The following is a 12,566-nucleotide window of genomic DNA, read 5'->3' as shown; positions in this document are numbered from 1 at the left end:
AATGCTTAGTCTGGTAATGCCGACGTATATTGTACTCTTTTAGTACAGCTATAGTATCACTGCACAATAAACACAATGCTTTGCCATCTAATTCAGTAACAAAATAATTCTCACTCCACTCTGCCTTAAAAGCACGACATTCCAAGTCCACTTTTCTCTTCTTTTGTGGTTTCGACAGCGACATGATGGATATCCACTGGTATTAAAACGACAGAGAACAGCGATACGCATGGCATTCGTAACACTGCGTGTCATCACTGACATCACAGCTGGGGCCACGAAGGAACGTGCGAATGGGAAGCTATAGGAGCGCCACACACGGCAATTCTCGCAACTCCTCAACTCAAGGTCGGCCGTTGGTGTGCGTAATCATCCATAGACATTATGTTCGAAAAAACGTAGGTTTCTTCCTATAAATAAAGCTTCATAGACGCAGAAATTTTAAACTCATATTATAATAATTATATTGTTTCATGAAATATTATCCCACTTTGATATTTTTAAGAGTTTGGAAATGTAAAATCTATTCTTAGTGCGCGGGCCGCAGAAAAAGCGACGGCGGGCCGTAGTTTGCCGACCCCTGCCCTATAGCATAGAAGGGAAGAGCAAAGAAATTTGAGTAAAAATATCAAGGTCCTTATATGATATTAGAAAAGACATCTCCGTTAATCTATAAGTTACAAATAGAAGAAGGTAAATCCATTGTGGTACATGTAAACAGGTTAAAACGAGCCAAAACCGGCCCGAAAGTGAATAGAAATACGTTAGAAACAGAGAAACCCAGATTAAGTATAAAGGGCCAGTCTCTGAGACAGAGCTCACCGCGATTAGATGCAATTACAAAGGAAGAATCGTCAGAAGCCAGCTCGACCCAGGAAGATCAGCGGCATCCCGAATGGACGCCAGACACGCGATATTTACGGCGTAAGATAGCTCGGGAAAGTAATAAGTCCTCAAGGGGGGCCAGTGAGAGCCCGTATGCGTTACGGTCAAAGTCCGCTCGAATTCAGTTCCGCGAAGATAGGAATGAGCCGGATAGCATTACATTACAAGCACCACAAAATTCAGAAAATCTGTGTACGGATAATTCAGAGGAATAGCACATAGATACAGATACTCCACATACGCACTCATACAATTTAAGGAGTCGAACCCGAACGTCATGAGCGAAGATAAATTATCTGCTAAGGACGTGAGGTTAATGACCTTGCATTGATATGAAACAGCTGTACGTCAGCAGGCGGGTGACGAAAGGAGATCTGTTATCGCGAACGTGACGGGTAGCGCTTAGTAGCCGAGGTCAGTTACTTATACGTAGGAAGGAATGGAATGAAAATATATGTGCAGTAGTTTTATATGTATACTCCAGGATTGGGAAGTATTATTGTACTCAGTGCCGAGGCCGGAGTAGCCTCCGCCCCCTTCAAGAAAGGGTTGATTTTCATGCGAGATAGAGATATTTTACTGACCGGAGACAAGTGGAACTTGGCAGTAAATGTTGCCTTAGATTACTGTGTGAATTTGATTAAAGGTATGAGATTTATTTTAGCTTAGTTCAGAGAAAAATCGAGTTGCATCAGACCAGTAGCAAGGTTCTTGTTATTCATTGGGAGGAAGTTAAGCGATTGTGTAAAGTTACTGATGAAGAGGAACCGGATTTTTATGCATGAATTTATGTATGAAAAACTTCCGAAATGTGCACTAAAATATGCACATAAAAATTGATACCAAATATTAAAATCGATTTTACATTATTTTAAGACGAACAAATCAATATTTAAGTTCATTTTATGTCATCACTGAATGATTCACTTGCAATAAAAAGCTATACTCAAATACAAATCATGCAACAAAGACAACATGTTTCATTACAAGTTTAAAAAACCAATGGTACTCACATTTAGCTCTCCGAACTTCCAAATTCTCTTCTCTTGCAGTTCACAATTACTAAATGTTTTAGGTTTTCCATAGTTAGTCGCCTCCTATTGTCACGTAAGATGTCCTTATAGCGGGAAAAACTTCTTTCTACCTCACAGGAACTTAGGAGCGCATGTACAAAAGCCGCGATTTTTTACTTGGTAGTTCAGTACGTTTATCCGCTTAAATTTCTTCAATTTCACAAATTTGTTCATATCCTGGATTTTTTTAAAGAATGCTGTCTACTTTTTCCTTTACTACTTCACCAACTCTTCCAGGAGCAGAATTCAATTTGGAAACAGTAGTTTCAAAAACACTTAACGACTGTGATGTGTATGTATTGAGTCAATACATACACATACAAACCAATACAGACCAAACCGACTACGCTATTCCTGCTCGTAAATAAAAACTTGAACAATTTTCAAATATTATCCCGCCGTAACGGACTTACGAAGACCAATCAAAGCGACGAGTATAAATTTCTATTTGAATTTACCAATAGGATTATTTCTTGTTTTCCCGGCAGGGGGAATGTTCTAATCGCTCTGATCGGTTCTGACCGTTCTGATGGCTCTGATACTCTGATGGTGGTTTGTAAGAGTCGGAAGCGTCGGAAGAGTGGTACAGTGCTGAAAGTGCTAAAGTCTGTGGCTAAAGGTGCTGAATTATAATGTTGTGAGGGTGTTGCATGCTTCATTGTGTGATTTTATTTTACCAGCACATTTAAACGGCAAGAAAACATTCTTCACTATATTAAAAACAGTAATTTTTCAAGTATGTGGACCACTTGAATTGTAGTTCACATATGTCATGAAGGGGTTCTTTGTTCGTTAGACGCCATCGTTAGGGTAGTTGGCGGCTTTAGATGTATAGACACTACTCGAGTTATAATTTGGAAGTAATAGTATTGTAGGTATTTGCGTGAAATTTAGTATTTTATATGGAAAATAACTTCCGAATACATCACTTGTTGCATTGTTTTCGGTGTATCGCAGTTATCTTCACCGATTTCAGTTTGAAGGCAGTTTTGTTTTTAATTTGTAAACTTTGTTTTTATTAATGCTCGGTAATGGTTTATTTTTCTAAAACAATAGTTTTTATATGACAATCTAGTTACACAGAAATTAAAAGTCTGCCTAGCAGTCTATAACATTTTAACTAACGAGGGTGTATGAACATTTGACCTGATACACGTTAGCCCTAGCAGTAAATTATAAATGTTGTCAGAAATTTTATTGCAGTATATTCATATATTCATAACCTTATTTCCGGAATCTAATTTATGCCAAGGCTTGCCGGTTGTTCCATTTTGCCACTTCAGTTCTACCTGGTGACTTCATAAAATATTTTCTGTAATGCAGTGAAAATAAATTTGCTGTTTCTGTGTATCGAGGAATTCCTTTGCAATATGGGTTGTTTTTATGCTAATGAAAGAAGAACTGGCATTTCACATTGCTAACAAATTTTAGTAGAACAGATAAAGAATTCTGTCCGGTCAAGGATTTGGTGTATTTATGTGCAGTGAAGCATGCAGCATTTGTAATGATAAATATTAGGACTTGTATATGGTGTATATTTGATAGCAATTCTGTTTGCTTTGTTTGTGATTTGTTTCACTTGTGGAAAATGATTTATTATTTAGTTTATTTTCTCTTGATACACAGAATTATTGTTGATAGTATAGTTTCAGATTTTGTTAGTATAGTGTGGCAAAAATTGCAGTTCAGTTTTTATGCCTTGTTAAAAGATTGAATATATTGTTTGTGTTTATGCCCTTTCTGGAGCTGTGAAGAATTGTTCAGATATTCAAGAATTTTCCCGTTATTTTGAAACTAGAATGTATCATAAAAACTTGCCTTGCATTAATTGGATGATGGAATTCATTAATTTTCTGAGACCTCTTTTTGAGGGTGGTAGAAATGGGTCCGGTATTTTAACAAACTGGTGTTTTTATAGTATTATGCTATTAATGACATTTTAGGAAATTTAAATAAGGTTGTAATGACATTTTAAAATAAAAGCTTATGTTGCATTAGAGACAGAAACAAATGGACTGGTGCTTTCAGTAAAGGTTAAGCTCCTTGCATTCTAGATCTTGACATGAGAGATATAATTATGTACTTAATTTGTGGACATCTGAGATAGTTGCACAACTCATTTTTCATGGGTGTTGTAGGAGTTCTGACGTCGCGTGTGGGATTACATTACTGTTCACAATTTTGTGAAACTTACATTGAAACTCGATGTCCTTTACCAATGTACAGGAATGTCGTCATCTTTCGGCATGTGGGCCGGGTTGGAACCCAGGTTGTCAGCGTAGAATTTATGGTGGTCAAAATGGCACTAGGGCAGGTTTTCTTCAAGTACATAGGTTTCTCCTACCAAGTCTTAGTCTACCAACTGCTTTATATTCATTAATCATCCAATTACTGATACTGTAGAGTCTATACTGACACTGCAATTAAATAGGAAAAGAAGGAGAGCCAGGACAAATAAAAATGTGACAGAATTCAACAGTAATACTGTCTTTTTCAAAGAGTTTGCCAAATTCACTTTCTATGAAAAATTTCATTCTCTGTTGTTACAAAAATGTAGTGTTATTTAAGAAATTTGGCCATTGGTACTGTGAGAAAATGGTTCTGCTTATGGTTGTTTACGTGCTCTTTAGAAACAATTGAGAATTCTTAATGTAGTAACTTTTGTCAAGAATTATCTGCTATCCACATTATGCCTAATACAAAAACGTTCTAACTGATATAATGTTCTAGGGTTTTTGTACCATCGCACAACAAACAAGGGTTTTTGATTAGTGTATAATAAATGATTGAATCAAATGCAATTATTAGTCCCCAGCAGTGCCATAAAATATGTTACGAGTAACAACATCCCAAAGAAAATATGAAGATGTGAAAGTATACCAAATCATTACTAGCAATTGACTAATTATGTACAGACAATTAACTAAAGTCCACGATCTCTTAGTTCCTCACATAAAAGAGGTTACAACATACCAAGTCACCATCCAAAACTACAATTTTGTATATTTACATACTATACATACAGTGTGTTCATTGTGTAGGAGGCTTATCAAACATCCAGGAAATTTCTCAATACGTGGTCTCATCATACACTTTAGGAGTGCCGGAAAACTGAAGTGATTCATTCCGTAATCACCTGATCAGTGAGTCAGTGTTACAGCAGCTTCGTTGTATAGTGCTCTGGTTTGTGTCTTTATGGCTCGTGTGAGATACAGTTTAGAACGGAGTTTTCATTTATAATTGTGTAGCGAGGTTTGCAACCCCTTTTAATTTTAGGAACTTGAGTCTGATGTCTTGGGTCATGCCCTCTACTAAATTTACAGCACGCCAAGAGGTTGACCTGCTTGCTCAAAGAAAAAATATTATATCTACCCTTGCCATTCCATAAATTAGTGGGGTCCTGGAGTGTTTCGTCTGGGACCTATCCTTCAACACCAGCCGGTGTAATCTGATCTGTGTGAGGGTTCATGTCTCGAAATATTGGGCTGCAAGTTTAGTTTTTAGGGAGGTTTTAAGAAGTAGAGGGAAGTTGAAGGGGGCATTTTGTCTGTGTTGGAGCTATGAGAAGGCTGGCCAGGCTTACATCCGCCAGCGCTTGTATGTAATATACACACAGTCTCAATAAATCCTCTATAATCTGTAGTGAGTAATTGCTCTTTGTGGTTGGAATACACGCTCAGGCAGCCAACTGACAATCATCATCACTGAGTTATTACGCTACCGCTCGGCCAACGTAATTCAGTCGACCAGCCAAAATCTTGGGTCACGACAGAGGAGGGAAAAATCTGGTGTCAGGTGTGGGGTTGCAAATCTGTGAAAAGAAAGAATTCTGCGTGTAGTTGCAAATTTGTGAAGTGTAAGAATTCTGCGTGTAGTTGCAAATCTGTGAAGTGTAAGAATTCTATGTGTAGTTGCAAATTTGTGAAGTGTAAGAATTCTACGTGTAGTTGCAAATCGTTGAAGTGAAAGAATTCTACAGATTTTAACCAATACAGATAGAGGAAAAACCCTTTGAGCACGACCAGCAAGATGACCGGTAGCGACCAAGCGCGCTATCGACATTAGCAGAGTGGAGGACTGGCAACTGGTGTACGTGATTAAGAGAGTGGGCCATTCCCGAAGGAAGTCATCACCAGGACGATTTCCGACGCGAGGACGCCGGTTTACGACGCTTCCAAGAAGGCGTCTATCCGACGAAGGTGGTTTCCCATTGCTGTGCGGTACCAGGGCGATTCCAAGAACGGGACGTCATTCCAGGACGCGGGCAAATAGGTGCCTGTCCGGTGGAGGTACTGAGCTGTTGTAGACGTGACGCCGTTAGACTGGCCAATAGTCGGCATCCGAGTCTGCGTTGCCAGAGGGTGTGTCCAGCTTCGCTTGAGAGGCAAGCGAGGCGTGAAGACAACCATTGGAGGCGGGAGCAATCTAGTGCACAAGGTAAGTCACTCTTGCTCACCTGTTCCTCCTGTCCACGTCTGTATATCTGAAAAAAAAATGGCTGACGAATATATATGTGTCAGTGATGCTTTCAAATTGGTAGCTGAACCGTTTAGCGGCGACAAACGCAAATTGAAAGAGTTTTGCGAAAACGTCGATGCAGCTTTTGGGCTAATTAACCCAGATAAATATGATTTATTTTACAAGTATGTACGCACGCGTATAACAGGCGAGGCGAAGGCAAAATTACTTGTTCGGCAAGATGCCGATGATTGGGCTAGTGTTAAGGCCATTTTGAAGGAGCATTATGCTACTAGGAGAACATTAGATTTTTACGCTTGCGCCATGTTCAATGCCCGACAAGCCAAGCATGAAACAGTAGCTGCATGGTGCAGTAGGCTTGACCAATTGAGTTCAGATTTCAGAGACGCGGCTATAGAAGGCGCGACTTCATCTGAAATGTGCGGTATCACAAAGTTGGTATCCCAGTTAGGTAAGGCATGTTTCATACAGGGGCTAGCGAATGAACGAATACAGACCGTAGTTCGTGCTAGGAACCCTACACATATTACAGAAGCCGCTGAGATAGGTACTGAGGAAGAAAGCGCATTACTTTCTGCTAAAGAAAAGGTACATAGCGTATCTCAGTACAATGACCGAAGTAAGGATGTGCGTTGCAATAACTGCCGACGTTTCGGTCATAGGGAATCACAATGCTTCCTGACTGGCAGATCGAAAGAGGTGAAAGTGGCAGCTCCTGCAGAGAAAGTTTGTAATTTTTGTAATATGCCAGGTCATGTCGCATATACATGTTGGAAAAAGAAAAAGCGACATGGAAACTTTTCTGGAAATGAAAACCGCAGAGCTAGAGAACGCGCAGATGGGAAGTTTGCGATAGTAGCGGGAAACAAACGGAATGTGTTTGCCAAGACAAACAGTTGCCGTGAGTTTCCAGACGCCGATAATCTAACTGACTTAGGTTCAGATATGTATGTTAATTTAGCCAAACCACGACCACGGTCGGCCGTTGGTTGTGATCCGCCTTGTCGAAGGTCGACTGAAGGCCGGGAAGAGGAGCTCGTCCTCGGGGCTATGAGTGGCAGCTATGCCGATCAGAATGTCAGTAGATTAGACGAAAAGAAACGGAAATTTGTAGAAGTTAGTAATTCCGCCAGCACTGAGAGTGCCTGTGGTAAAACCAGTGCATCGAATGGAGTTTTCAACTCCGAAGGTGAGGATTTACAGGTCAAAACGACCTCACGTGAAATGCGCGTGAACAGCGATAGCGAACGGGTTTGCGCCACAGGGTGTGAAACTGAGGAAAACCATGATGGTAGTATTCTCATTACCGTGGCTGGCATAGATCAACCATTGAGGATGTTAGTCGACACGGGGGCACAAATATCCGTGATAAAGCGAGGGTTGATACCAGATGATGTTCCCATTCATACAGATAAGCAATATGAAATTGCCGGAATAACAGTAGGTTCGATTAACACACTTGGGAGCGTGAACTTAACCCTCCATGATCGCACGTATAAATTCCAGGTAGCGCCTGAGGAAATACAGTTGACAGAAGATGGCTTAATAGGCCGAGATATCCTGAAGGATTCGGTAATCAACAACAGGGAAGGATATGTGGATATTAACGGGCACCGTTATAACTTTTGTCGGAGAAACGACGAGCCTATCATTTTGAAACCGCGAACGGAGACAATCGCAGCGGTTACAGTTGACTTGGATACCGGACTAGGAATTGTGGATAAACAAGAAATTTATCCAGGTGTGTATGTAGCCAGTTCCCTGTCGCAAGTCAACAGAAATAAGGCTATAGTGAGCATTCTGAATTCCACAGAGGAAGCCATGGAGATAAGGGATTTGACGCTCACTGCCACGAAGTGGAGTGAACAAATCAGTGTGCGAAAAATCAATTCCCAAATTCATGATAATAACGAAAGTGTGTTATCTCGCAAGAAACGGGTCAGAGAACTAATTAGGACAGACCACATGGCAGAGAGTAACAAGAAATCTATTCTGGAAATCTGCGAGGATTTCCATGATATCTTTTACTTGGAAGGGGATAAACTGTCGCACACTGACCTAATTAAACATTCAATTCCCACTCCAGCCTTGGATGAAAACAGAGCGATAAACGTTCGACCTTACCGATTACCGGAAGCTCACAAGGAGGAAGTAAATAGGCAGATTAACAAGTTATTGGATGACGGAATTATAGCGCCCTCCAGAAGCGCTTTCAATAGCCCATTGTTGTTAGTGCCGAAAAAGGCAGATGCCTCAGGAAAGGTAAAATGGCGCGTAGTGATTGATTTCAGGAAACTGAATGAATGGACAGTCGGAGATGCTTACCCGCTGCCGAACATCACTGATATTTTGGATCAGCTGGGTAAAGCAAAATATTTCTCTACAGTTGACCTTGCCTCGGGGTATTATCAGGTTGAACTAGCAGAGAAGGACCGCGCGAAAACTGCTTTCAGTACACCCGCGGGTCATTTTGAATTTGTTCGTCTCCCCATGGGCCTGAAATCCGCGCCGTCTACATTTCAATCTCTTATGAATTCCGTACTCGCCGGAATGAACGGGTTAAGGTGTTTTTGCTATATGGATGATGTTATTATTACAGCAGATTCGCTGGAATCTCACAATGAGAGATTGAGGGAACTATTTCAGAGATTCCGCGAAAGCAAATTGAAGATTGAGCCATTCAAGTGTGAGTTCTTGAGGGCCGAGGTTCAATTCCTTGGTCACGTCGCCACTGACGAGGGGCTAAGGCCGGATCCTAGAAAGACGGAGGCAGTGCGAAACTTCCCCGAACCCAAGACAGTTAAAGAACTGAAGGGATTTTTAGGGCTCTCCTCGTATTACAGACGTTTCATTCACAACTACAGTAGGGTGGCAAAACCTCTGTATGAGTTATTGAAGAAGGACGCGGTATACGACTGGAAGGAACCACAGCAGAACGCCTTCCAGACTCTGAAAGAGCTGTTGGTTACGGCTCCTATCTTACAATATCCGGATTTTTCGCGACCGTTTATTATTACCGCCGATGCTTCAGGCGACGCCGCCGGTTGTGTACTGAGCCAGGGAGAAATAGGAAAAGACCTCCCGATAGCATATGCTAGCAGGACGTTTAATAAGTCCGAAAGAAATTATAGCACAACAGACCGAGAAATGGCCGCCATTATATGGGCTGTAAAACAGTTTCGACCATATGTATTAGGTAGACATTTCAACATTGTAACTGACCACAAGCCACTTAAATGGGTGTTCCATGTCAAGGATCCTAGTTCACGTTTATTAAGATGGCGAATTAAACTTGAAGAGTATGACTTCACGATACATTACCGGTCAGGTAAAACAATATCGCATGCCGATTTCTTGTCTCGCATACACAAAGCAGATGCTAGTGAGGGCGGTGACAAGGAAGCAGAATCGAGGGGTCAAAAGTTGGCAGGGTCCGCTACAAACGAAAAAAATGAGACAGTCGGTTCCGAATATTCTGGGAACTTTAGCGAACCCTCGGATTCCGAGAAAGAAAGTATTATAAGAGAATACCATGAATCTCTTATAGGTGGGCACACGGGAATCTCAAGAACATATGAACGGCTGAAACCCTACGTAAGTTGGCCAAATATGCGAAGGGACATAGAAAATTATGTAAGGAAATGTGCATCGTGCCAGAGGAATAAGCACACAGTTCCCTACACGAAGATGGCAATGGAGGTTACTGACACTCCGTATGCCCCTTTTGAAAAGATTAGCTTGGACTGCATGGGTCCCCTGCCTTTAACGGAACAAGGGAACAAGTACATTCTCACATGCCAGGACCAGCTATCCAAGTACCTGGTAGCCATTGCGCTTCCAAATCAAGAAGCCGTAACGATAGCGAGAGCGCTAGTCGACAATGTAATCACTGTGTTCGGATCGCCGGGTTCGATTCTCACAGACTGCGCCTCGAATTTCACCGGAGAAGTAATGCGGCACTTATGCAAACTTTTAAGAATTTCGAGAGTTAATACAACTCCATTTAGGCCTCAGAGCAATGGCAGTGTCGAAAGATCGCACGCAGTAATTACAGAATATCTGCGTCATTTTATATGCCACGAGCAGAATGATTGGGATACACTGTTGCCAACGGCAGCATTCGTTTATAATACGACTCCCCATACGAGCACTAAATACTGTCCATTCGAGTTGGTTTTCGGAGGAAAGCCTTCGATGCCAGGACTGCTACAACGCCGTCCCAGTTGCTCTAGCTACGACGAGAGAGAAGACTTCGTGAGCAGCTTAAAGGAGAGGCTACAGTACAGCCATGAGGTAGCGCGGAAGGCGCTACTAAACTCGAAGGAAGTGTCTAAAAGATATTATGACCAGAAGGAAAATACGGTTACGTTCCGCGAAGGTGATCTTGTACTTCTGCTACAGCAACATGTCAGACGAGGTCGCTCTAAGAAACTTTCTTCCCCGTGGATAGGACCGTACACCGTGGTCGAAGTCACAGGTGTAAATTGCGTATTACGTTCAGGTACAAAAAGACGAACCTTCAAAGTGCACAGCAACAGACTGAAGCTTTTCATTTAATTTCAGCTTGACATGCGACTCGAGACGCTGTTGATTTTGAGCGCGACGTGCGTCGCCGTCGTCGCAGTAGACTTCACAGTCAAGAACTATGAGGACACGCCCGGACTGTACTATGATCACATAGGTCAGGTGCAACTATACACTTCAGAATGGAAGCTTGTAACGTATGTAAACATATCGAAATTGGAGACGACTTACAATACGCTTGTAGATTTTGTCGCTCAGACTGGAGCAATGTGTAAAGAGTTGCCACCTGAAGCCATTTCTACCTGTCAGTCGGACCTGTCCCTGATGAATCAGAGCGTACTGAGAATTCATAGAACGCGGCGCATAATTTCCGAAATTACTAAGAATAAAGAGGAGGAGGTATTTCATTCCGATAATACGCATACACATGCTAAAAGAATTAAAAGAGGTGTTTTTAATTTTATTGGAACAGTTTCCAAAATTTTATTTGGTACTTTGTCAAGTGAAGACGCTGATTATTACCAAAACAAAATAAGCGAATTAGAGTCCGAGCAACTTTCAATGCTAAAGGTAGCCAAGGAACAAATGACTGTTGTGCGTTCCACATTGCAGACGGTAAATTACACATTAGTTGATATTGCAGCCAATGAACTGCAAATAAAAGCGAACTCTAGAACAATGCAGAAACAAGTAAATGAAAACGTGGAGAAGACAAACCAAGCGTTGTCGCAAACCACTCTTTTGATTGCAACTAATCAACACATGATAATCATTGAACATTTAATTGGTCAGCTGAAGGAAGGGTATGACACGTTATTTGCAATTATTTTTGCACAGAAAGGAATATTATCACCTCAAATAATTACCCCTGGAGATATTATAAGAGCCTTTCAGGATTCCCATTCGTTCCTTCCATGTGACCTTTCCCTTCCTAACACCGCAAGAGTGGCTTACGAACATGTATTGATGAACATAATTGATATTGATGTGTTTCTAAATAACAATCTTTTGGGTTACGTCCTGAAGATACCCTTAGTGAACAGTGCTGTGTACCATTTGTACAAACTGATTCCATTTCCCACGAAAGTTAATAACAGTGAAAATATCTTCGTTTTCATTGAAAGTGAAAAGGACTTTCTCATGATAGATACATTGAAACAAGTGTATGTTAAACTGAATGAATTAGAATTAGATGAGTGTAAGCTTATTTCACCAGACTGGTGGCGTGTATGTAAACAGACATTCCCTGTAAAATCCACACATGTTCACCAGGAATGCGAGGTCAGGTTGTTAGAGCCCACTACAAGAATTCCGTTAGACTGCAAAAGGAAAATCATTTCTCTTGATGATGTAACCTGGTTACCCCTTACTCATAATAAGTGGATATTTGCCACGTCACACAAGGAAAGGGTGACAATTTTGTGTAACGATTTAGAACCCAGTGACATAATTCTACAAGGTACAGGTGTATTGTCAATGTTTGGCAGAAACACAGAATTACAGACCCAAATGAGTTTCACGAGTAACAGAACCGATAAGGATTTTATTCCCAGTGTAACACTGCATTATGATTGCTGTGAGCATTTGGGATCCAGAGTAGAGCTC

At 41.2% G+C, this 12,566-nt stretch overlaps 1 protein-coding gene across 5 annotated transcripts in view; it reads left to right on the top strand.

The window, feature by feature from the left end:
- LOC111868679 (stathmin) overlaps positions 1-12,566 on the top strand; it is a 114,870-nt gene that overhangs the window by 25,000 nt on the left and 77,304 nt on the right. The window contains exon 1 of one of the 5 annotated variants that reach the window (XM_023859557.1): positions 2,473-2,577. The exons of 1 other annotated variant lie outside the window; for it this stretch is intronic. Coding sequence is in view for 1 of the 4 variants with exons in the window: in XM_023859555.1 (XP_023715323.1) it covers positions 2,786-2,829 (44 nt within the window). In the remaining 3 variants the exon portion in view is untranslated. Of the gene's footprint in view, positions 1-2,472; positions 2,695-2,770; positions 2,830-12,566 lie in introns of those variants that run through there. 3 more of the 5 variants (XM_023859558.1, XM_023859556.1, XM_023859555.1) reach the window with 3 other exon arrangements.

The sequence above is a fragment of the Cryptotermes secundus genome, unplaced genomic scaffold (genome assembly GCF_002891405.2).
Source record: "Cryptotermes secundus unplaced genomic scaffold, Csec_1.0 scaffold857, whole genome shotgun sequence".
Classification (NCBI taxonomy): domain Eukaryota; kingdom Metazoa; phylum Arthropoda; class Insecta; order Blattodea; family Kalotermitidae; genus Cryptotermes; species Cryptotermes secundus.
The sequence above is the reverse complement of the archived record's forward strand: the minus strand, read 5'-3'. Positions and strand labels throughout refer to the sequence as shown.